Source organism: Pagrus pagrus (genome assembly GCF_965226575.1).
Source record: "Pagrus pagrus genome assembly, chromosome: 17".
NCBI classification, from domain to species: Eukaryota; Metazoa; Chordata; class Actinopteri; order Spariformes; family Sparidae; genus Pagrus; species Pagrus pagrus.
In genome coordinates, this window is record NC_140201.1 from 12088259 (window position 1) to 12116045 (window position 27787).

At 40.8% G+C, this 27787-nt stretch overlaps 1 protein-coding gene across 4 annotated transcripts in view; it reads left to right on the forward strand.

Annotated features, from left to right (window-relative positions):
• The window catches only part of csmd3b (CUB and Sushi multiple domains 3b), a 341165-nt gene that overhangs the window by 153549 nt on the left and 159829 nt on the right, over positions 1-27787 (forward strand). For 3 of the 4 annotated variants that reach the window (XM_084380344.1, XM_084380345.1, XM_084380346.1), the window contains exon 5: positions 21299-21506. In XM_084380344.1, the coding sequence (XP_084236470.1) occupies positions 21299-21506 (208 nt within the window). The remainder of the gene's footprint in view (positions 1-21298; positions 21507-27787) is intronic. The other variant, XM_084380347.1, reaches the window with a different exon arrangement.

Here is a 27787-nt window from a genome sequence, read left to right on the forward strand (position 1 = left end):
TCCCATGAAGACACTATTAATTTATAAATACAACCTATTCATTTATTTATCAAGATGTAAGTGCTTGCACTTGTAAGTATCAGCGCTGCAAACTTACACAGCATCAGCGCTAGGCTTGTGTGATCAGCGGATTTATGGTTATTTATTAAACCATAAGACACCACAGATGCTGGTGCAGCAGTAGCACACCTGTGGTGTAGTTGAGCATTTACATTCAGGAAACTCGTGTCATTGTTCAAAGGTACAGAGTCGCTGATCTGTCTGGATGTGTTAGAGTGGGTGATATGATATGCATGAAATCACTTTTTGTATTGTCACACTGGAGAAGCAACTTCTACTATGAGCATGAGCATGAATGCCTCTGCACTTCTCCTCATATTAAAAAAAAGCAGTCGAGGTCTAGCACTAGCCACAAAAATAATTTACTCAGGTGTACTACTTTCTACTTTCGATACGTGTTAGAAAATGATGGCTTTATTCAGTCAAAATGAGGGGTGCACAAATGTAATATAATCAAATTGCAATGTGGTGAAGTTCAATATTCAAATCCCAGAAGCTGTAATTTTTTGATTAAGGTAAAAACTGTGGCTAAACAGTAGTATAATGAAATACGGTAGTGCTGCTTCTCCAAATGTAAGAAAACATGGTTGTTTTGTACAGACCCCAATAAATATCACATGCAGTATTCCCACTAATCGTGAATTGTAACGCAATCAAAACGTAATATCTATCAATATAATCGTAATATGATTTTTTACAATATTGTGCAGCAACTTTCATGTGAAATCTGTCAAAAGTCAACATAGCTGTCAAAGGGATTTTGGTCATGTTCCAAGTAACTACTCTGTGATTCAGTACCTCTTTTGTTTGTGTGTCTTTGTGTGACAGTCGACCTCTCCAGTGACAGTACCTACTTGAAGCTCTCTGGCTTCCTGAATAAAATCATACACAGAAGACAATGCCAGACTTCACTGTGTACAGCGTAGCCTGAACTCATGGCAATGCAATTACACTGCGCGAGACATGTGACAAGACAGTACCAATGCAATACACCAGTTTCACCATCATACTGCAGTTTGATAATCATGTCTTGTTTTACCCGCAGGAGCAGTCAAAGGAAGGCAGGTCGCAATACCACTACAGAGTTAGCAAATACTGCTATCACCAGTCAGTTTTCTTTGCATATAGCAGTATTAAGATTGCTGAATTTCTGCTGATATTGACCCTGCAGCTGAGGTATACAAACATATTCATCAGCATCTTAGGGTAATATTTATCCCTGTGAAAACTGGGGGATATTTTTTTGGGTTTAACTACTACCAGTTAAAAATCTTGAGTAAAATACCTACATTTTAATGGAGAACTATTATGCTTTGTAGTTCTTGCCCTTTCCTTCATGTGTTACATCGGTTTTTGTGCATGTAAAATATCTTCAAAGTTAAAAAGGTCAAAGTCAACACCAACAGAAGCTCCTCTTTCCTACAGAAAACACTGCTCCTGAAACGCCTCATCATTAGTCCCGCTTTTAATTCTGTAACTTTGTGACTTTTGGGGAGTGTAAATAGTGTATGATATCATACTCTATTTGAAGTGCCTCAGAGGGATAGCTATGAAGTTGTTGAAGTTCTCTCTCGATAAAGTGTTCATCCATGGACAATTAAAGCACAAATCCGGATTGAAACACCAAGTTGTACCAAATAACAAGTTAAGTCTTAGAAACTATCAGCTTTTCAAACACATTACACCTCCGCAGCTGGTTCACAGCACCTCCAGTGTTGTAATTAATGAGCATACCATTTGAATCACACTATTAAAGTGTCTCAGATTGCAGTCTCATAGATTGTATCTGTTTTTTTTTTTGGAAATATATTCCCTTTGTTAAAATCTGTCACTGTGTTTATCTCTTCGATTTGTGAAAAGATTACAATTCAATCGTCACTGAGTTTTGCTGCACGCTATTAAAAAGATGTTCTCTTCTCAAATTAAAGGTGCATTTATGTTGTTGAATTGTCATGGTTGTTTTGTTTCCAATGCCAGATTTATTCATAGCACAGAGATTTTGGCGGCGTAGAGTGAGGTTTTTGTCAGCCAGCAGAAGGTTCGTGTCAGGTGTACTTTAGTTAACTGCGATGTGATTGGTTTAAAAATGTGTTTACCATGATGGCTCCTTTCCCTTATTAGTCTGCTGACACTGCAACACACACAGACGCGCACGCAATGCAGTACACACCACAGGCATCCAGACACGCACATGCACGTACACACAGCACACGGTACAAGACACACATACACACACAAACTTGTCTTCACGCTCTAACACACACAGACACACACGGGCATGCAGACACACACAGCATAGTGACAGTACTGTAGTCAGCAGGGGCTCATTTAGCCACTAAACGATTCAGGATGTTCACATTGTCCGTGTGTGTGTGTGTGTGTGTGTGTGTGTGTGTGTGTGTGTGTGTGTGTGTGTGTGTGTGTGTGCGTGGTTGTGTGTGTGAAGGCTTGTGGCCAGCAGTGCCATGGATTTTAAGAACGGCAGGTTCCTCCTCTTCTTTTCAACCCTGTCTGCCTCTCTTGTGATATTATCTCCCCTCTCCTTACCCGTTCTCCTGCTCTAAGAAACGTGGTTAATCGTAACTAATGGGCATTTTTCGAATAGGCTAGCGCATTTTTGCATTCAACATCGATGCTGATAACTGACCAGGAACCTCATCAATCCCCCACCTGCAGTATCTCCAGGGAAACAGCTTCCTTAGTGGTTTTGGAAAAGAAGTGTCTGATTAGACAGGATCATTAGCTCTCACCTGCCCTCCATCAAGCACCCTCATCCCAGCAATATGTAAGAACACCGACACTCTTCGGTTTCAGAGTCTGTGTAAGGCTTTATTGATCTATTAAGGCAACACTCCCCACACACAAACAGCAGCACAGTCTGGCGCTCTTCACGTTCTGTTAGACTGGTCAGTGAATCGCTGTCTCTGTGATAGCACCAAAGTTTGCTTTGTTGCCGCGTGAGTGATTTTACCCGGCTTTGCACAGTCACAGTGCCTGCACTCTCCAACAGTTCATTTCATACAGTACATCTCATTTTATTCAATAAGCCCCTCATGTTGCACTTGACCACTAAAGTGTTGGTCACATCCTTAATTTGCTCTTCTGCCGCAGCTGCACTGTTTGCTACAATGGCATGTTGCGCACATGCATAATCTGCTTCCTGCTGCGTGCCTTGCTGCTCTTATCTTCCCTGCCATTGTCATGAGGCTCTGCAACAGAAGTTTTATTTTAAACCAGCTGTTTGTGCAATTGTTTGAGGAAGAAAATAGTATTGTTTCAGTAGGCAAGCACACAATTTAAAGTATTTTATATATTAAGGTAAATGTGTGCACGTTGTATGTTTCTTTAAGGGTGTTTAAATGAGACTGGGGGTTTATATGTAACCCGTTTTTGCTGTATGTACTTGAATGTTGGTTAGAGAGAAATAAAGATTGAAGATTAGTCATGGCTGCTTAGTCACATCGATAAGATGCACATGGCTGCTGTGACTGCAAAACAGTTTTTGACACGGACAATAGGACAATAATCACGGCTGCCATGATAACACAAAGAGGCTGTTGTATATACAGGCAAATTCTGTAATTACATTGTCACACAGGGAGAGATTTGTTAAAGCCTCTCAGTTGTTTGAAGATTTGAATACCAGATAATTCAACGAATACTGACATATTTTGCAAACATAACTTTCAACAATAATGTGTGGTAATAGGGGTGAATTAAAGGGGCACTGTGAGGTTTCGGAGAAGAAATTCAAACTCAGAATATTGATATTTACAATATTAATGAGGTAATAATACAAACTCTTTTCCATAACTAAATAAACAAGCTGTTCACAGAGGAAAATTAGGTCCCCAGAAGACTGTAGCTAGAAAGGTGGCAGGGTCCGCCACATATTAAACAGCATGAAATTGTGTTGTCCTTTAAGGTCAGTTTGTCAATTCAGTTTATTCAGTGATGAAAACAAAGACAGTTTGTTTAGGTGTAACAAATCAGTCAATGAAGATCTTTCTCCTTTGAATAAAATGCGTGCATGTTTGCAGTGTTTAGACTAGATCAGGCATTTTTACTTTGAGTGAAATGCTACAGCAGTTATGGGTTGTCACATTGAGTTCAATAACCCCTCCGTGCTTGAAAATGATATATTGTTTAATATCATACATTTATGGATGTCAGCAGTGTTTGCATATATTGATAGATTGCACATGTTACTTTTATGACGCTAGAACGTGATATTTTGCCGTCAGCAGTCTGTCAGACAGGTACGCAAACTGACACTTCCTGATTTTTGCTCCTGTGAAAGAGGGATACGCCTTACATTTTGTGTCTGTGTATGCTCGATTTGCATACGCGCATCAATACACAATAGTCGATGTGTGTAACAGGCATACTGTATGTGTGTTATATATCAGTAGAGAGAATGTTACCATAGGAACAGAACAACCTCCACTACCTTGGAACATGGTGAGTTCTGGATATGTTGACCCACCTCCCTTCTCTCTCTCCTTCTGTCACTCCCCCTCTCTCTATCCCTCTTCTTTGCTCCCTTTTTCTTCCTGTCTCCCGATACTTTGACAGGTTAATGCTCAGCAAGCGTGTCTGGCTTATACACGCACACACACACATGCACACACGCAGCCTGAGGTGGTGTGTAACAGGGGATTTCAAGGGGGACAGCAGGATAGACAGTTTAATCTGAGAGGGAAGGAGGGATGGTAAGAAAGCAAGAGGGAGCGGGAGATACAGGGAGACAGAGAGTGCGATCGGAAGAGAGACAGAAGGGGGGAAAGGTTACGGCCAGGACATGTCTGTAAGAAACAGACAGGAAGCGGAGGAAGGGGAAAACTTTATTACTCCTCCACTCCAGAGAGAAAAAAAAAGAGTGAGTGAGAGGAAGTGAGATGTGAGGATTCAGGGCAAAACTTTTGCTTTTGTAGACATTTTATTTGGAGTACATCACAAAACAGCAGTGCAGCAGCGCTCTGAATGGAGTTAGTTCATCCGACTACAAGCTGTAATGCTGTCATTTTATTCTTTTGGGCCCTGGACTAGGTGCAGGTAGAAATGACTAAATGTGAATTATTTCACAATATGGACACTAAGTACTCTGCTGTTACTTGAGGTGTTGAGCCAAAACAAGTTTAAAGAAAGATAACAACTTCAGGTTTAAGATTATATAGCTGATGTTCAGGTAGTCATTAAGTCCCAATAGATAACCCCGAAGATGCAGACTGTGTTTTTTAAGCCATCTGCTCAGAGGCCCTCTGGTGGTAAAGGGCCCTTGTGCACCAACCTGCTGTGTGACAGTTCGTGATGAATCTGGCCATGCCCAGCTGACAGTGTGTGTGCAGAAAGTTGTGTGTCGTCCCCCGAGTAGATGATGGCAAATACCCTAGACAACACAGTTTGTGTGTGTGTGCATATGTGTGGGTGTATATGTGCAGCATTTTGTGTGCGCGTGCACGCATGCAGGCGTGTTCATCTGTATTTGTCTGTGCAGATGTGGGTGTATAGGCTTGTCCCAGGTTCCCTTGGGACAGTGCTGATTGACAGCTCTATCCCTGGTTGTCATGGTGATGATGATGGATGTGTTTTGGGTTACCACGGAGACCGCTGTTTAGGAGCTCTATCTGCATGCATAATATAGTTTTAGCATAAAGAGATTCTGTAGCTGACAGAGAGATAGAGAAGAGGAGACACCAGAATGGACCAGAAAGACAACTTTACTGGCTCACTTTGCTGCATGTCGTTGGCATTACATACACGCTCATAACATAATGCATTCCTACATTAAATGGGAGACATAACAGAGTTGGCCGAGATGAAGCCTTCATGGCGATAGAGAGATGAGAGAAGGGCAGACAGTCAGAGAGACGGGCAGGCAGGCAAGTGTTCAAAACAGTGCACGTCCTCTGATAAAGATGAAAGAGTCGGTACTGTGGAATTATAGAATTTTAACTATCTTCCACCTGTAGTGCTGAATTTTTAACACCTTCATCTGCAGAGTTATCCCGAAGTTCTACTTTTTACAATGAAAGAATTGGAAAAGATCCGACCCCCAGTGGGTTCAGAGACATGAGATGTGTTGCAATGCAGTTTCCAAAAGAAAAAAAACAAACTTGCAAGCTGTTCTCAGAGCTAAACTTTTTGTGACTTACTAACAAACAGACCCATTTTCCCCCTTCTTCATTTGAATTACTTTAAGGAGAGGAGGATTTTAGTTTTGGTTTCACATGTGCCACAGTTTTGATGACTGATGGCAAACCTGACTAGCTCAGTCTCCCACATACAGTATCTACAGATTGTAAATATTGAGCCTTTAATTTGCTGCAGAAGTACATTTGTATTTCTGTTATTTTTACCTCCACTGCCACATGTTGATGAACGTCTGCTTTCATTCCAACATGTTGTATTGTCAAAAACAGTGGAGATACTTGCCATGGCTACCTCCCAGCGCTGAATGAAAATAAATGAAATGCCACGCTACACCATACTGACATGAATTTAGTCATTTATATTCATTTTCATGCGCCAACACCATATATACATCACAGCTAAAACACACACATGCATTTCCAGACTCCCTGAGGAGCCGCCACTATACATGCATGATTTGCTTGTTCAGTGTGGCTTCAGGACAACGATTCAGTTAAACTATGCATGTCGCCATTTGACATGCTATTTAAAAACAAACACACATGCATAAACATGCACACACATATGGTACACAGATATAGCATAGATACATGTGTATATGTGGACATGCATTCTCTCGTTCTCATTTATGCATCTGAACATAAAAATGTTGTTAGAGCTGTATGACAGATACATCCACACAGATACACACAAACACAAACACACACACACACACACACACATTCTCCATTGGGTGCTGGTATGTGTATCAGTAGTCAACATGCATGACTGGCTCATTCACAACGTAGCAGGCAATCAGGCTGTCCACCTATGCATGACTCGGAGATACACACCCTTTGTCACACACACATTATTTGACGTACAAATACAACAATCTGTGTTCATAAAACAAAGACACTATCACACATCATCACAATTACACTCACGGTCACAGAAATGCCACTGTTTAGCGCGCACAAATACACGCAGATGCACATGATAGTCCATGTTAATGAAAAGCACATTGTACCAAAGCAACACTCACATGAACACAAATACAATATTCTTATGTAAATGCATACGATCAGGCTCAATCAAACAATAGGGAAACATTTACACAAGCATGACAAAATGGTCGGCTGGCTTCGAGACGGGGTATGTCAGGATAATAGTTCTGTCTTCACCGTCCTAGCATGATTTAGTTTTTTAGCTTGTGACCCTTCATCATTCTCGCTCCTCATAATGTTTGATTTGAGTAACATTTGAGGCCTATTTAGATAAAACTATCCGGCGATTTAAAAGAGAAAAATATAAAACAGAGATTTTGAGAAAAGTATGACAAAAATACAGTGATGGAATGTAAGTGCCGTTTTTAAATGATTTATTTATTTTTGACAGGCAATCAACACTGATAATCAGAAAAATACTAAATTTCAGATCCGATATTATATCAGATATGTGGAATGCAGTTTATACATATGTAAATCCATGTATAATTTTTTATTACTTGTACTTTTGATGCTTAAGTACATTTAATATTAGATACTTTAAGACTTTTACTCAAGCACTATTCATACGCGTGACTTTCACTTTAACCAACTTACTACTATAACATGACATCTTTACTTTTACTCGAGTATAACTTTTTGGTAGTTCTTACAACACTGAAAAAATATTGACTCACCACTGAAAGTCTAATCAACTCTTAAGTCAGCGGCTGTACTTGATAACATGCAATGCTTATGCGTGCAGTGCGCTTTAAGTGATGCGACTATACAAAATTAATTCTGTCCCAGGATAAATGGTATAGCAAAATCCATATGTTGACTTATATCTATAATGGTGTGCTATTTATACACCTTATACCGACTATCTTTAATCCATGCCCTCTTTTGAATATTAAAGAGACAGTAAGCACATTTACATTCACAATTTAACACATATACGTGTCACGGTAAAACGCGAGGTAGTGCTTCACTTGTAGTAGCTGTACAGCAGTATATGACGGTTATGGACTGTGAAGATTGTTTAAGGGTGTTGTGATGAACTGGGTTGCAGAGTGGTTCAGTTTTAGGGTTTGTAAAATCTCCTGAGGCGAAGCATGTTTTAAACATAGATAGACATGTTGTGAATTAGATATTAGAAGTGTGTTGCATTGCATCCCAGGGGAGCACTTTAACCTCATAAATAATTCAAACACACACTAACTCAGACACTCACAAATGCACGCTGCTCGTCAACAGGCATGCACAGACGCACATGCTCACACGCATCCAGATAGGCAGTTCCCGCATTGATCTCTTGAGTATTTAAAACTGTTTGAAATGGACCTTTCCTTGAAGAGGTCGGGGTAGATTGGTGGAGCGAACGGTCGCCGGGGATAAATAACACGAGGAATGAGAAGAAGAGGATGAATAGCAGAAAGTCTCAGACAGAGGAAAATTACTTGTGGTCGATCCTTTGGCGGTGTTTTGCACGCAAGATTCATCTAAGTTACTGTGCTACAATAGTGAATTCATGGTCAGAAACTGAGAAGGTTAGGAACGGTGTGGAAAAATGAAAGCTTGAAAAGTGATAGGAAGAAGGGAAAAACATTTGCTTCAGGCAGAAGTAGAAAGAAAGTTTCCAGCACTTTGTTCTCTCTCCCTCCATTAAACATTCAGGAGAGACAGAATGAGACAAAACCACAAGCAAAGATAGTCAGATACGGTTTGGGTATCAACCAGATACACACAAGCACAGGCTGACAACCAACAATTTCACACACATAATCTTTGGGTTTTTCCATTATGCATGCTGCTTTTAGTTTTTGTAACTGCAACGCATAACGCATTTTGTATTCCACTCTGCCAGGCCATTATAATAAATTTTGTAATTATTCCCAATGCCAAGGCATAACTGAAAAACTAGCTTCTGAGCAAAGCAAGCACCGGCGAAATGTTTGCATTTCTTTAAGTCATCTCTATCTCGTCATTTTCCTCACCGCCACCTCACACACATCACAACCCTCCAATCTCTCTATTTCTCAGCATAACATTATCTGAAATCTTTCTCTCCCTGTCTCCGTCTGCATCACAGTTTTGTCTATCTGCATGTCTCTACCTCTGTCTTTACTGCTGCTCGTTTTCTGTACTCATATTTCTCTATCTCACTCCTTATCTCACCATTGTTCTCGCTAATCCTCTCAATCGCTGTCTTGATCCATCTCTATCCAATATTCATCCATCTTCCCTCCCATTTCTCTGTTCCGTCTCTTTCTCTCTCTCTCTCTCTTCCCATGTTTCTGTTGTGTCTTCTAATTGGTTTTCTTTCCTTCCAGCCAGTCAGTTCTTCATTAAATCATCTGTCATCATCCTGGTTTGGGCTGTCATCCGTCTTTCCCTCAGCTAACATCTCTCTCCCGCCATTCCTCCCTATCTGGCTCCCTCAGTCCCGTCTTTCTCTCCTTCACGTCTCTATCAGTTGTCATCAGAATTTTATGGCAGCTGGATGATAGATACCACATCTCAGATTGTGCCTTAATGCATCAGCGTAGATAGGTCTGTCCTGCTGCTGTTAATGGTGTTGGGTAATGGGGATAGATGAGGACATGGTTACCATCTAACTTCATCTGTGTAGCCATTCATTAGAGGCAGTTCATGAAGGTCTCTTTTATGTACGCATGTCTTCACGTGTACCTCTCATTTTCAGAATTATTTGGTGTCATTGCAAGGGTAGCTTGAGGTATAATGTCTTAAAAAACACAATCGAATACTGTAGCATGTGTACCGAAACAGCAGAGTTTAATTATTTTGAATCTTCAAATTACAAAGTGAACATTGGAAAAAAAAACATGATCTATCTTTCGCTGAGGTCAGGTTGAATACGATTTATTCATGACGCTCTTCAAAAGCAGCTTTACTGTATAATATTGCTTTAAAAAGCAACACAAACCATAAATACAGATAAAAGCAGAGACAGAGCAATCACAGGCAGATTCACCAACATCATTTTGTTTTGCTGTCGCTCTTATTCTGTTACGTTCTATATTCACCAATGAGACACTAATTGAATGAGAGTTTCAAAGTCATCAAAGACGCTGCACTGTCCTCCTCGTCTCTGTGTTTCCTGTCATACCTTTCTATCTCAGTTTCTCTTTATATCTGATCAGTTGTTGTCCCCTCTCCTCTTCCTGTTCTGTTTTATGTACCACACAGCAATTTTTCTTTCTTGCAGCGAAGGCTTTTAAACATTTTGAACACAGTCGATACCTATGATACATTGTTGAAAATCAAATTACCAATCCATTTCCACAGTGTCCATAATATGGCACTAGTATTACCTGGTGACCTAGTAAATTTGAAGTAATTGCAGAGTTTGTCTGTGAAATTAATGCTGCGCGATTCTGCCATGAAAACATTTCCAACACTATGTGCATTGTATACAAACAAAGAGGTCATTGATAATATTTTGTACTGTGCAAATCAGCATCTCTGTTATTTGGGGTCTTCTTTTTAAACAACAATAGACAAAGATAAGTGATAACGGAGAAGGTTAGGAGCAACAAAATGTTATCTTATTGAAGTACAGCCGCAAAGCATCTGTTATGTGAGCTGAAAGAGCTTCTAAAAATGCAATCCTATATATAGTAAAACATAGACTATAAATATAGACTAGCTACAACTATAGCTATGTAAATAGTTTAGAAATCTTGAATGTTTGCAGTGTTAGTGCTGATGACATGGTAAGAGCGAGTTCACAAACTCATCAACTCATCATTATGACCTCAGAAAATGTACTGAAGCACCCATGACCCTTAACTGTATCTAATTTATCGGAGGTTGTTGACATTTTTAAGAAAATACATGAAGCAAAGTGAGGTTTAGCATTGTTCTCATCAATCTCAGACATGCATCAGTTAGACAGTTGAATAGGTTATACTGCAAAGCATTACATTTCATTCCTTTTTTGTGTCTTGTGTGCCGATGTTGATAATTGGACGGGAGCTGAAGTATCTGTTCAGCATCGTGTCAGTTTGACCACCGCTGGTTTCGATATGTCTGGTTATTTATTGATTTCATGTAAAAGTCCAAATTGTTGAAGGTATTTCTAGCTAAATAAATGTAGACCTTTGTGCTGTTGAACTCTTGCGGCATAACTCCTTACTTCCAGTATTGATTTGCATTTACATGCCCAAGTATTGATTATGGAAAGCAACGAATAAGGTCATCTAGACACTGAGGAGTGATGCAGCTTGGCGGTGCAGTGTACATGTGATCAACTTGCTGACTTTTCTTACTGTTATTGATCAGCGTCTTCCTGTCTATAAATTGATTCTGTAGGTCCAAATGTCAACTAGCTATAGACTAGCATACTTATCAGACATGATAGTTGTGGTTGATCTGTGTCATGACATATTGCAGTTGCCTTGAACTATCGATGTCCTGTCAGAATATACTTGGAAGTGGCTGTTTTGTCTCATAAGCATTTTTGATAGACATCACCAACGACATGTGGCATTTTTCTATCAAATTCTTTTTGACAGTACCTTATTACAGAGAGAATAGTTGGTGGCAGTAATCTAATAATTCTCTTTTTAGAAAGGCATATCACTTTTCAAAAAGTGTCATCTTTTTTTATTTTTTCATTATTTCAGTTCTCCCTTCTTGTACACGTCCTCTCTAATACATCAATTATCTTACATGCCTTCATTATTCAGACACAGTGAAAGTGAAAGGTACACTGGATCCTTCCTATAAACCACCGCACTTACAGTTGCGTTCGCATTTATCCTTGATGCATACTTCCAAACCTGTTGTGTACATTGTTAACGAATCTCCTTTTGCTGGTCCTTTTGCTCAATTGTACATGTATGTTTACAGCACTCTTTGATTCTGTACCATTATATGTTATATTATTAGTTGGCCATGTCCTTGACATGTCTCTGACTGAAGTACGCCTTTGTGTTATCACCCTCTGCAGACGGCAGGAGCATTTATCAGATCACCTGTGTGTTCAAACAGGCAAAGGTGTGTGTTTGTGCTTGTGCAGCAAAAGAAATCCATAGTTTTCAAACAGCCACCAGTTGCCTCCGTCAAATGATGATGACATTGGACACATTTCGGGGACCCTAACTTATCAGCAAGTCATGCAGCTGGTGTAGCTGGTGTATCAGTATTTGAAGATTTTCCTATGGATCATATACTCACTATCAGTAAGCAGTTTATTGGGTATGCTTCACCTTTAAGAAAGGTTTAATGTTCACTTTTTGTTGTAAGTGTTTCAGAGGGGTGTTAATGCAACTGTTTGGTCATTGTGGAGGTTGTTGTTTGTAGTGCAGAAACACCACTCTGTGCCTAAGAACTTGGTAACTTCATGTAGTTGTAAACAAAAATTGTGTGTGAGAGGAAAGAAGAGGAAAGAAGAACAAGAGAGGACAAGTGAATCTGAGGGACGAGAGTGGATTGTATTCTGTTCAGGCTGCGATGCATTAAACACTCTGTATGCTCCTATTTGTTTAAGATGTCAGGGATGACATTTAACTCTCACCAACACCCAGGGTCTCTCTCGTCTCTCTGTCTGTCTCTCCCACACACACGAATGAATGCACATTGAAAACCAGGGATAGACACAGGTGAACACACACATGCACACTGTCAAACATGCGCATAGACAGACACCCAGGCCGACACAATCACTCTCAGAGAATAAAAGAGCAGCAGAGAGGGAGGGTGAAAGAATGAGAGGTAACACGTATAAATCACAACTTTAGGAGTTTGTCGTTACGGCTGATAATTTAGAAACTCTGTTTAATGACCAGATGAGAAAACGGGGACGCTGGAGTCATCCATCTCAATACTGCTCCTGTGTCAGACAGCGAGAGAGACGATCTTTCTCCTCCATTCAACTCCTTATTTTGTTTAGTCTCAACTATACCTTTGTCCATCTCTTTCGCCTTCCTAGTCGATTTTGTAATTGTCTCAAGTCCTTCTGCAACCTTAATCTAACTGCAGGTTTTAATGTAATTTTTACCTTTATTCTGTTGGGCAAGAGGGTGGTTCAGGATGGGGCAACCACTTTACAGCAACAGGATCTGCACTGCTTAACACTGAATATCTACCACCTCCAGGGTCACTGTACTGTACTTGATTCTGTCATCTGAAGTAGAGGAGGATACATTTACTTAACATTATTACCCTGGTTTTCACCAGCGCTTGGAAAAAAACCCAACCGAGGTAATATATGCAATATAGTCGGCCTATGTTAAGTGGATGAAAGTTACAGTATAATGAGAATCAAATTTATTTCACTCTGTTACCGGCAATCTATATATGATTCAGTTAGACAGGTTCATAAGGCTACTGTAAGGATAATAATCATGATGTGATCTATCCATCAATCAATGCTTTCTCTCTTTATGTCTCCTTCTGGTGATCAACCATTAAATCACTCTTCTGCCCTAATTGGTCTAAATGTTGGGCTGTTAGTTGACTGGCAGGCAGCATCTGTTCTTTGATTTGTGGACAGATGGTGGGTGGAACTGAAGGTCAGCATGGTTACTAGTTGTGTGTGTGGGTGCATGTGCCCTAAATGCTATGACTGTTAGTCTGGCAAGCAGAGGACAGCAACCAATATGTTTCAAACAAGAGTGATAGGAAAATATGACGGTAATATACGAGGGAAAGAAATTATATTATGGGAAAGCTTTTGAAGTTGCTAAATCACAGTTACAAGGGCAGCTACACAGATGAGTCATACAAAGTTGAATGTGGGTACTTTGATTTAAATGTGGTGTGACAGTCACTTCTTTTTGAGTTTTCAAAGCAAAATGCGTCAGCAGAGCTCCAAAGACACAAAACAGTTGATACCTGACTACCAGAGGGAGGCTTCCACGTGAGCGGACAGAGCTTACAAGTTGAGCTCCACTGACAGGGACATAAGCAATCTGAAACAGGATAGATGAAAACCTCACAAAACCACTGCTTTAAAAGTAAGCACAGAATTGAATCAATATCTTAGAAAAGTGTCCGTCCTGACCTTCACAAAGCTGACATTAATGACAAAGCTGCAGTGACACAATAGCACATTCTAGGTGTGAAGCGATGAATGTACATGTGAGAAATTAATGTCATATATCACAATTTTATGCCACATCCAGATGGGTTTACATTTGGCAAAAACAAGTTTTCCTTTCGCCCACATGTCTGCTGCATTGGCGAATAGCAGCCAAGGAATATAAGGCTGTTTTACAAGACCAGATGGTGCAGACACTGTTCTCTTGATGCATCGTTTTACACACACACCACTAAATCAACTCAAGATAATTTCCTGAACAACTAGACGAAGTCAGACATCTTCCTTGAAAGTTCCTACAGTAGATTTCTTTTTCATTTGCAGTTCAGTGAACTGTAGACATCCCTTGAAGGACAGTTCCAATATCCTGCTACACAAAGTGCAGGACTGAAGCCTCCTCAAAGGCATATGGTGGTCCTACTTCTTGTGTAAGGAGAAGAAATAGGGACGTACACTGTAGAGCAAATGGGCAGACTAATTAAAACTAATTAATACAGATAGTTATGCAGTAAAAGCCAGAGCAGAATATATACTTCATGGCACTCAAGAAAAGGAGATGTTGGGAAAGAAATCAGAATCTTGAGCAGAATACTGTGCATGCCTCCAGTGGAGTCCTCCCAAGAAAAAACACATCATTAGTTGTGTCTGCAAACACAACCAAACTACACATTTACATTTAAGTGAGAAAGCCCTCCAGCTAGGCAGGAAGGTAGGAATTCTGACTCCTGTCCAACGAGAGCGAAGGAGGAGGTAGTGGTTAGCAGTTGGAGGAGGTCATGGTGGTTGATTGGGTAAACCTAACCTCCGATCTTGACGAGGACACACCAACTTTCTGTTTCCTAAAGACAGTCAACGTTGGTTTCTTTCAAGCACAAACACTATCACTCTCAAAGCACAACCACACCATTTGTTCTTGCCCCTAGACCTAACTGAACCTCAAACAAGGATTTGTAATGGTTGAGGAAGGCACTGACACATGATGTTATCCTGCTGATAGGGGTGTCAGATCAGAAACTGATTAATGTGTCAGTCTGAGGGGCAGTTAAGTCAGATTAATCAGAGTCAAAATCACTTTTCTGTGTTTTCCAGCTCTGCCCTTCTCTTTGCATTGCTTGTATGCACATTGTCCTTGGATTGCACCCAAAAACTCATTCGATTCTGTTCCCAGTGACACCAATTCCATCCGTAGTTTTGCCGATCTGATGGATCCGTCTGTAAGCCCTATTCTTATGCATCCAGAACTGACTTAATGCATCCTGGCATGACTGTATGGTATAAGTGACATTGAGACCACAAGGAAAATTGCATCTTGGTGTGTTCAGGCAGCACAGTGCAGCTGCAGAGGAAACTTGATGAGGGTCCAGTATCTTCTATGACCAGGAGGAAATGTATCAAAAACATATGCTGGGTCATTTGTGTGCACATGTTTAACAAGTCTTCCTCCTGTCTGTTCAGTCATTCATGGCAGGTAAACTGAGGTGTTAAAGGTATGGAGGCAGTGATGAAGGAGAAAGAGGGGTGGCGATATATATTCAGCTTTACAGCATATGGGGGGCAAGAGGTTGATGGATGGGAGGATGGATGTAGATAAGAGAGCAGAAGGGATGGATGGATACCGCCTGAAGACAGAGGAGAGGAGAGGATGATGTAGATGGCCCATAATCCTTAGAGGCTGACAGCACACTGGGTCTCACTGTGATTGAAGTCTGTGTGTGTGTATGCGTGTGTGTGTGTGTGTGTACGAATCTGATAGTGATAGTGATCTGCCTATCAAAGTGATGCAGGGAAGGGATGGAGTTATGGGACAGAAGGAAAAGGAAGAGGGGAGAGAAACGGCGAGTGAAAAAAAAGGGAGGAGAGAAAGAGATGAGGCCAGAAAAGCCATTAAACAGAAAATCAATCAGCAGAAAGAGAGAGAGAGAGAGTGAGTGAGTGAGAGAAAGAGAGGGAGAGAGAGAGACAGGCAGTCAAATGCACAGAGAGTAAGATCTTAAAGAAAGACACAGCGAGACAGAGAAGGATAAAGAGGGAATCCTCAGATGACTGCGATATTGATGACAGCACAGTGGGGAAGAGGGGATGAACGGATGGGAGAGAGGGAGGCAGGATAAGGAGGCTAAGAACGAGTGATCAAAGCACCCCACGCCATGAGAGAGAAGGAGCAAGGGAGGGTGAGATGAGGAGAGTTAGGAAGAAGGGGGGTGGGGTGATGAGGCAGGAGAGTCTTAGGGAGAGAGGAAAGGATGAATGAGGAAGAGAGAAGGTAGCATGGAGGGGAGAAGAGAGGAACGGGGTGGGGAGTAAGAGATGGAAGAAGCGTAGAGGAGGAGATGTGCTGTTTTACTTTAAACAAAATCGTGATGCAGAGACGGAGAGAGGAGGAGCGTATCGAGCAGAGACCAGGAGGGAAGAAAAGAGAAGTGGTGCTACGACAGCTAGAGAGAGAACGGGGGATGGAAAGGCAAAAAAAAAAAAAAAAAAAGGGCAACACCAGCTCACTGATGTGATAAGAAATGAAGGCAACATGGCCAGCACTGCCTCTCTCTTTCCCTCTCTCTTCCCCTCACACACAAACACAGAGTCACACTGAAACTAACATGTAACTTCCTCCTCCACACACACTTTCCCTCCTCCTGTGGGTCAGTGCACTGGGGCATAAGCACGAGTTCAGCCTCCCCAGGTTGCCGTCTGAAATAAAAGCAGAGAACAGATCACAGCAGAACAGTGCAGCTAGATAGCAAAGCCCTCACTTACCTGTAGATTTACTCCTGTTGGCACACACGAGAAAATCAGCGTAGAAGCCCTGATCTGGGAGATTCTTTCCCCTCTATCTTCTTGATTTCTAAATCTTCTGCATGCATCTGAGACAAAGAGTGCTTGCAGATGGTATTCATCTTTTTTAGTGTTTTTCCAAGACCCTGGGCAGAACTGACTAACAAAACATTAATGATCATAATGAAACCATGAATTTAGACTCTGTTCTTGGTATTTTTCCCTCTTTTTACAGAGCCACTGATTCAAGTCAAAGCACAGTGACATGGTATTTGTCAGTGTAGTGTTGGGTGTTGATTCACAGTGGGATCCGCAGTACTAACATCTTACATTCCAGGAAATCATTTACATCATGGGCTTAATACCAATTTCTAACTGAGAACATTACCACTGTGAGGTGCAGACCGCTTTGAGTTTCAAAAATTAATGCTGATGTTACAAATTAGTAGCTACGTGTACAGGAAATATATTAATAATAAGGTTTGTAACCAAGAGGAACCAAATAAGAATGTTTTGAAATTTTAATTATCTGCTCTAACTCAGAAGTCTTGGGATAGACCTGTCCTATGCTATGGCATCTTGAATTAAGCCAATGCACATTGAAATAGGTCCAGCCTTGACTCAACAAGGTTTTTCAGCGAATATCTTTTGTCGTCTTGTAATGATTTTATTACCCATTATATTAATTTTTGTCTCATTCAAACATTCATGTAATGGAAGCGGTTACACTGATCTAAGTGCACCTTAGTTATCAGCAACAAATTAATTTAAATGCTCAATGGCTTTAAAGATTTCTTCTATATGCTGATCAGACTGGTACATAATGAAATTCTGCTCTTTAACTCAGTTCAGATGGCGTAGTACTTGAAAATGAGAAGATCATTTATTCAGTGCACTATGCCTAAAAGCGAAATACAGCATGTTTGAATCATCACAGAAAAATGAAACATAGTTCAGTGTGACCTGCTTTAGTAGTAATAGCGGCACATTCATTTCATTTTATATTGCAGCTACTATAAAAAAGGGAGATGGTGGGACCAGAATACGATGTGAGATAGACACAGTAATATCTAACACTGTCACACAGATGTCCCATCATGATTGATAGAGCAGGAGCGAGTGGTTAGCCATAATTAGCAGGTGCAACATGGAAAGCTGACAGGTTCCATGTCATGTGTGACGCACGCCGATTTACCAGAAGGTAATCAGTGTTGGCTATAGGTATGTGGACTTTTCACCCTCCTACCCGCGAACACGCAACGAATGTCGCTTTTTATTAGAGCAGCTGCTCCTGAAGCGGTCTCTGCACAGCCCTGCCGCCACTGAATGACACACAGCAGAATTACTGAGGATCCTAATTGCACCATGTGTCATCTAAAATTATCACGTGGACTCCTTACGTGGCTTTCAGATTTCTTCTAGACCTACATCGGTATTCAAGTCAGCATATCTTGAAGGCAATGATACATATATTTTTCCACGCTATAGGTCACAGTAATGGATTTTGAGCAACAACAAGTCAGAGCACATCGTGGCTGACGGCCCTTAATGCTACAACATCATAATGTCAAATTCAGCGAAGGTCCACGGCACATAAGAGCGCTGCTCTCTCGTTTAGTAATCTTTTTTTTGTTTTTTTTTACTTCCTCTTCTTTAATAAGAGCCACACATCAGTGCACCTTGAGGCCTTTCTACCTGTCTGTCAAGTGTCACTGGCACATCAATAAGCTGGAGGGCTGGAAGAGGTCTGTGTGTGTGAGTGTGTGTGTGTGTGCGTGTGTGTGTTTGTGCTTGCGGGTGCGTGTCCACCAGAGCTTGCGGACGTCCTGTCGTCATGATAAACCTGTGACAGCTGTCATCCTGCAAGCAGCACTCTCTTCCACCCCACGGTGCAGACACAGTGCAGACCCTCATCACACACACACACACACATACATACACACACACACACACACACACACGAGTGCATCATTGCTCTCCTGCAGATGTGATGGGGTCCCAGCAGGTCTTCGTTCAGGGTGTTGGGTCATTTACACAAATCTCCTCAACTGTCGAGCTGTGGGTGGAATGTCTATCTGGATAAATGAATGGTCTGTCTGTCAGTGCCTGCCCTGCCTGTCTGTCTGTCTCTATCTGTCTGTCTGACTGACTCAGCGGCCTATACAAATCTGATTGAATGAATGAATTGTTAATATAAATAATGCCTTCCTGTACTTCCTTTCCAATACATCAGCACCTGTAGTTGGGGAAAATGCACGTCTTGTCACCAGCTTGTGTCAACACATTTCGATGCTATCATTCCTAATAAGATGGAAACAATTGAAAAGCGTGTATTGTTCCCAATTCAGTGGTCTGGTCTATTGATAAAGGTTCAGTCTATCTTAAATTCATTTCAAATCACTTATTTTGTTTCATCCTGTTTCTCGTTTCCTATCTGATACGGTTTGTGCCAACCCTCTATTTCAATCCACTTTCTATATTCTTAGTTTCACTCTAGTTCTTTTGTTTGTCTCTGTTTGTGCCTATCTATTTATGTTCCCCCCGTTATCCTCTGTGTATTTCCTGTCTCTACTCAGTGCACTTTGTTCCGTCCAATTTCTAATATCTTTTCCTACTGTTTCTATTCATTTCTATTGGTTATCGTCTGTTGCTCAATGTTAGTCTTGGACCACAGTTACTCTCTTTACCCCTCCTGTGGGTGGAGTCTGGCTTGGTCCCTACCTTATCTCTGTCATCTGTACATGCATCCCCCAAGGCAGCACCACCTGGGTGAGCCCCAAGGATGTGCATGTATACCTGACAGCGCCTGTCTACACTCTTATAGAGGATGTGTTTTTTCCAGCTTATCAGTGAGTGCAGTTTACGGACAACACGCATCTTGTGTGTCTCTGTCTTCTCCGAATGCTGATGATATCAACATGTGACGTGTTGGAGAGTAATATAAATCACGCGTCATCCCGGATTGCACTCACTGGTGTGTAGGAAAATACATGTCTGCTGCAAGAGTGTGTAACATACAGTACTTCCTCTTTTATGTATAACTATAAATTATACAGGTATAATTTATACCATGTTTACAGTTGGACTTGTACGCTCTCAGAAAAAAAGGTTCAACATTGTACCTTTCATCACTGGGGCAGTGGATACGTGGCTGGGCTCAATTTGCTTTTGATAAATGCATTTCAAAATGTTTAGACAGGCTAAAGATTGGGCACCCATTCTCACAGCATTTTGAAAAAGTGAATTGAGCTCAGTCCTCTCAAACAACCTGCCATACAACCAACGTCCCAGTGACACAGCAAGGTCCAATGTAGTATGTTTTTTCTCCGTGAGTGTATCTGTATAAATTATATGTGTATAATTTATGCCGTGTGCACAGCGCAATCCATGTGTCTTTATCTGTTATACAGTAATCAGCACTACTATCAATTATGAAGAATACTATCAATCAGATGTGATCAAGAATGAGAAAAAAATAGGCAAATTTATCATCACATCTGGTCCACATTTTTTGAACCCAATTGAGCATAAGTCAATACTAAATCAACCAATTGGGAAACAGTTAAATCAAAAGTTCCTTGGTGGCGATTGGAGGAGACGAGAGCGGAGCTCTGTGATTGGAGAAAAAGGAAAACTTACCTTGCTATTGGAGGAGAGGACAGCAGCTCTGAGTGTGACAGGAACTGCAGCCTGACCCCTAAACCCCACCCCTGATTCTAACTGGCTAAAAGAAAAAAACAGCGTCATTCTCCAAAATCTACTGGCCTAATTGCAGAGAACTGATATATGACCACGTTTATGCTATTTTTCAGATCTACATAATACGTGTGATGTAAGAGCTCCATATTTTCCTAATATGGTTTGCTAATATGACTTGACAGTTTATGTGTCATGAGAAAGTCATCCATTTCTAACATTCAAGTCACAGAATAACATTAGGAGTTGAGAGCAAAGAGTTTATCTGTAATACACTAAAATTAAGGTAACTAAAAATCACCTCATAAAGGGAGAGAGGTGGGGAGTTGGGCTGGCTGACCTATAATCTACCTGAATTGTTTGACAAACAATCATTCTAGGTCTATTGAGAATTAGATCTGATAATTTGGTAAGAATTGACAAATTTGATAATTGACCCACCCTATTTCATATAGCCGTGGAAAAAAAATCAAAATAATTTATCCAAAAAGCAAGAAATTTAATTTAACAAACAAAGTCCGCCCCTCGGTCCCTCCTCCTCTCCCTAACCCAGGTTTTCTATTTGTCACTCTGATTTGATTGACAGCTGAGGACACATGTGGGGGCACTGTGAGGGGCGGCAGTGGGGTGGTGACCAGTCCCGGTTACCCCGGCAACTATGGTAACCAGGCCGACTGTACTTGGATCCTATTGGCCGAACCTGGAGACACCATCTCTGTCATCTTTACAGACTTCCAGACAGAGGAGAAGTATGACTACCTGGAAGTGGAGGGATCTGAACCACCAACCATTTGGTGAGTCGCTTTCTTCATTCGTTTATTCATACATTCAAGTGTGGATGTCACGATCAAATTTGGTAACGTGAATATGGCTGAACTGGCCGTTCATCTGTGCCAGATATATTATTTTATTTTATTTATCTCTGATTGGAAGTGTAGGGATGAGTCACGGTTCAGTGATACATTGCAGAAGGGTACAGATTCTGTTTTCAGAGGTAAGAGATGTGCAATTAGCCGGATGGTGAAAATGAAAAATATTTAATTGTCATATAGTTAAATTCAGGGTTGGATATTAAGGTTTAGACCTGGTGGCAGTGTGTGAATATCCATTATTTCATGGCACAAATGCAGGTAGAGGTTAAAGATGACATATCCAAACAGATTTAGAGCATCATAGAACCCAGTGTCTACACCAGGAAATAATGTGGTAGTCAGACTTAACTGTACTTTGGGTGGCTGTGACATACCTGACTGTGGCCCTAATCCATACTTTGGAAAAAAAAAGGGAAGGATTCAGTTGACCTTTCTGACCTGACATTTCTGCAAAGATGGTGTAGTCACATAACTGCTGAGTTTATGGAACAATTTAACCACACTCGGAGCACAGTAATAAAAAGTTAGAACAGGTGATAAAAAGAAGTTAGAACTCAAGTAAGAACAGGTAATAAAATGAAAACGTTATTACAGATATAAAGTACAGTTTTTATCTGTTGTTATTGAAGCTTAGCGATTTCTCCATGGGAAAAAAATAAATCAGATTTTGAAATGTGTGTGTGCATGCGTGCCTCATATATTACAGACATATTAATTAATCTGTGCTCGTTAGTTAGATGCATGTTTTTTAAATTATTTCCTTATGCGTTTTCAGATGGTCACTCATAACAGTATTTTTTGCTCTGGGTGCGTATTGATCGTAGGTAAATTAGGATATTGATCAAACATTGCCGTTGCCGTAACCAATCCGAATCTAATCATGGTCAGGGATATTAGTCTGTGTGTGCGTGTGTAATTGATTCGGCGGTAATGGCCAGGTAACTGCTTTTAGGAAAGTGTTAGAGTGTCTATACAGCTGCACACCATCCTCCTCATTAATGTGTGTGTGTCTGTGTGTCTGTGTGTACGTGCAATCATGTTAAAAGAAGCACAGAATGCCAGAGACACAAAAGTTGATTACTGCTACTCAACTTATCATGCTCAGCTGCTCACATTACACCTGCACTTACCTACGTTCTCTTTGTGGCTGCATGATAATTATTCCCGACGTGCCACAGTAGACCAAAGCTTGAAAAAACTATAAAAATCCAGATGTTATCATTCTTTACATGATCTAGACATACTTTAAATAAAGGCTAAACAGCATGTATTACCGACAGACTGATGAGATGGATGCGATAAAGGTTAATAGCCAACTTTTGTACTTGATTTATTCATGTTTACTGTTTTTACTTGACCTTTGTGGACGCCAATAGGCTGGAACATTTTGAATTTGGAAACCAATCCATAGACGTGGTGAAGCCTGTGTGATTGTTGTTGTCAGTTGTCAGGAAGTTAGAATAGAGTTAGCTGACAGTCACCCTCTTAGGTAACATTGCAGGGCTATTGTACTGATAAAGACAGGATCAATACTTGAGTGTGTGACTGATTGAATGAGCCGTGTCATGAGATCTGCTGTTCTGTTGTTTACCTGATGGTATACAAGTCAAGAAACTCTGAAAGTTTGCAGAAAACACAATGTTCGGAAAAGTAAAGTCTGTAATTCTTCAGAGAATTAGCAACCTTCAAATTTCAACAAGTAGAATAAAAACTTACACCTAATACTTTGCACATTTGTAAAAAAAAAAAAGCAAAACAATCAAACAACAAAATAGTACAAGCCAACATACGTGCAAAAAGGAACCAAGTAAGTTGATCGTTCATAAGCACCAGTGATAGGTTCTGCCTAAAGACACACTTATGCGCTCGGTTAATCCAGATATCGTCTATGAGCAGGCCATTCAGGAAATTTGTGTCAAGCTTTCATTTTGAACTGGGGACGAATACAAAACGTTACAGCTGTGAAAAATCACCTTCTTAGGAGTATTTATGACCAATATTTATGGCTCAGAGTCAGATTGTTAGCCTTTGGGGGATTATATGGTGGTGACTGGTAGTGTGTGATTCAGTCTGACCGGTGTCTCGGCTCGTGTAATGTAGTGCCGCGTAGATATTTACCTGCCGAATTATCTCTAGAGTCTCATACAGCTTTCTGAGGTCAGTGTGTTGATGTTTCTTATACTGTGGTTATTTTCCAGTGGCCATACCGATAAAATGGTTATAGTTTTGTACTGAGAGGAGAGCAGTGACATTCAGAGGAACAGCCGGGAGCAAAATGTACAATATTTATCAACATGCCCTGATGTTAGGAGTAGCTGAAGATGCTAAACTGACCTTAAATAAAGTAAGAGGTTTCTTTTAGCTAACAATTTATGAACTGGAGCACTACACTGTGTCATAAATGTATAAATAAATACATTTGTGGGATTTTGGGGAAAACAAAAAACTTTTGGGGAAAGTAACATTTCACATTTAAAAAATGACAGTGACATTTTCACATTAGCAAACTTTTCGCATTGACCTTATTATCCATTTAGTAAGCACCCTTTGTTCACAAACAGCTCGTTCTGAGGCGTACATAATTATAAGAGTACATTTTAGAATGCGCAAGACACCTGATTTAAGCAAGTGACTTTAATGACTTCCTACCTGGGAAGGAAACAGAGTGCCCCTGTGGGTAGAAGTGTCTTGTTCATCAGAGGTGTCAAAAAAGTCATGGAAAGACTTGTTTAAGGTGATGCAATGCTCAGAGGGACATTGCAGAAAGCACAACTCTTCAAGCATTGCAGTTGATGTGCAACATTGCAAAAATCAATCCATGCTTCCACTCCTGTCAGACGTGAAGATGAAACAACCCTTAATATTATCAGCAAACCTGAGCTTCTAAGGAGTGGATAAATGTTCCCTCGTTTCTTTTGAGGCGCCTCGATGACAGGGTCAGATTGTGGTACAAACGGCCTGATTCGATGGATTCTTTTATGCCTGTGGTGGCGTTGTGATCGTCTGGAGAATGTTTTCCTGGCATGAACCAGACCCGCAGTACCAATTTAGCATTGTTTAAATGCCAGGGTGTACCCCAGCATTGTGTGCTGTCCAGGTACATCCCCTCATGGCAAAACAATGCCCTTTTTTCAGTTGAATACCTACCATTAGAAAACATGCTTCATATCCAGAAATAACAGTGATGTTAGTTTACACTGTAACAACAAAGCCCTCACGTCTCAATACATTATAGTGCCTCTAAATGTAGGTTGAATGGTATAATTGCAGAATATAATGTATAATGTTTGAACTCGAACATGAACCCTATGGGGATGTGAAAGTAAACCATGTATACATTCTTCCAAACCCCTCACTAAGCCCTCATCGTTGAAGCCCTTTTCCCATGTTAAAGCACCTGGGACTGTCTCCAATACAGTGGATGAAACGGTCTGTGTTTACCCCTTTACTGCTCTAGAAGGAGCTGAAATTGGTTTGAAATTAAATTGATTTTGTACTTAGGTTCAGTGCAAAGATTGGAGTCCAATGTGCCTTTCTGCTTAAGAATCTATGCTTGTTACAGAATTCGGTGTACATGTGTGTAGCTCTCGTGTGCAACCATGTGATATCTATTCTTTTTCCTTTAGTGTATACAGTGGCATCAGTTGATTTGTGTCCTTTTTGTCCTCATGAAAACTCCTGAAGCTTGATATTGACAGAAAGTCACTCTGTAAACAATACTGTTGCCATCCCACTTCTCTGTAAACAACCTTTATTTATCCGTCTTATCAGAATGATGATAATAATAGTGGGAAGTGACGCATTGAGATGACATTAAAAAACTGGGCAGGTAGAATACTAAACACTTGTACCAGCAACTTTTCGACACATCAGCAATAAGAGATTTCTGTGTAATCGGTTTGTGATTGTCCTACCTTGTTAGAGGACCAAAGGACAGAACCAATGTGATTGCCATTAGTGCTGCTAGCACTTAACAGACAGTGAATCAGCCCAGCAGTTTCTGCTGGCAGAATCTGTTGTCAGTGGTCTTTTTCATTTGGTGTGTTCCCAAAGCTTATTTGAGGTAGCACGTGCACACTGAAAGCCCTGGCAAAGTGCTGTATACAAAACAGGAGACTAAATAAAAACGCCAGACTGTTGTTCTCTTTGAGGCTTGTTCAGCAGTGATGCCAGCAACATGCCATCTCTTCTCAGTGGTGGACGGTATATTTACTCATGTACTGGACTTTGCTAAGTTTGGCAAGAGAAGACGCAAATGCAAAAACACCAAGGCGGGCAGGTAAAGAAAAGTACAGAAGCAAGCTTTAATAAAGTAAGCTGTAATCCAAAGAACAAAACTGGCAGACAGCAAAAACCGAAGAAACAGGTGAGGGCAAATCATACAGTAGAACTAATTAAAAAGATTTAATTTTACATAGAAAACCTAACGTATGTTTATAAAACGGTTAAACTACCACATAGAAACATATACCTATAATGAGAAGTGAGTTTCAATGCTTGCTTAAGTACAATGTTGAATGTAGGAAAAGCTCTGAGTACTTCTTGCACCACTGTCACTTCTCCAGTTGACCTATTAGCTTAGTGGCCCGTAGTCACACGTCTGCTCCGGACTGACTGACTGAGATGTAATTTCTACATTCATATATCTGTTTCCAGCTGAAATCTGTTTCCGTCTCTGTCTGTCTGTTCTGTCAATCTTGAAGATCGGCATTAATGTTACTGTTGTTGCATTTTAACACCATAACACACTTTATTGCCAGTTTTGGTCATGGCCAGTGATTCATGATGATTGTACAGTCATTTTTTTAACGTAACAAACAAAGCACAATTTCAAAACAGAATAAAGGGAGGACAGATAAATATTCAGAAGATTACCTGCCAACTTAGGGACGCATTTGAGGATGACTTGGCAAATGAGAGTGCCCCTGAGAAGTCCCAAGACCCATAACATGATTTCTCAACAGCACACCAGTCTATGTGAAAATGTGCCAATAAGATCTTTTACCGTTGAAAAACAGTATGCTGGCCCTGGCTGTTGAAGGACTGAAACCACTGACCCCTTTGTTGCAGGATAGTCTCTCTGGAACTAGGCCGGGCTGCCTGATTCCTTAGCAATTGCCTCGCGACACTAAGTGCTAATGTACTAATTTCCATTGGCAATTTGTGAATGAAGCTAATAGCTAAAATGCTAATTTCCAATGGCAATTAGCAGAGAAAGCTAATGGCCGATTTGCTAATATGTGAACGTGTGGGAGAATTTGTTTTGTGTTTATCAGTCGCTGCCGGGCTGACAACAGCAGTCTCACACACACCAACACACACTGATGTCGCCAGCATCCATGTTCACACACAGGCCAACACGCGCACACACACACGCACACACACACACACACACACACACACACACACACACACCGACACCTCTTTAAAGACACGCATTCCCCCTCACAGAGATTCTCCTCACACAGACACTTGTTTCTAATCAGTATGCAGGGAGGTGTGCTTGCGCCTATGAGAGTAGTATATCGCTGTGAGCTAAGTGCCTGTAATCCTAGCCTAACACTACACACACCAGTACACACGTGCACACACACACGCACACACACACACACACACACACAAACGCACACAAGTTTTATATTTTGTTGTTTCAGAATCAGTTGCCCTTGAAACCAAGTAGAGCATTTTAAACAAGATGATCCCTCTCTTTCTCTCTCTTTCCCACTGTATCTATCTATCTATCTATCTATCTATCTATCTATCTATCTATCTATCTGTATCTCTGTATCTCTGTATCTCTGTCTATACCTCTGCATCTTTCTCACGCTCCCTACATTAGTCAAGAATACAGCACACTGTTTAGTGCTTTAAGAAGCACCTGCCCTGCTTGATAGCCCATCACCACATTCATGGTGTTGGCCGACTGGGCTATTCCAAGTCTGTCATCTACCAGTCTCTCGCTTGTCAAGGATTTGTTTTATAGAGGCAGTAAAAATTAATTTTGTCAGGTTTGAGCCAGAGTCGGAGCCATGTCGCCAAGTGCCTGGAGTCACATCACTGTAGTGACATGTTTCTTTTTTTTACGATTTATTTTAGAGTTGGTTTAGCAGACAGTTAATTCTGGCCAGACGCCACAGTGCAGCACAGATACGTACATAAATTGCACAATCTGTAGAAGACTCAATCTGCAATTCAGATGCAAT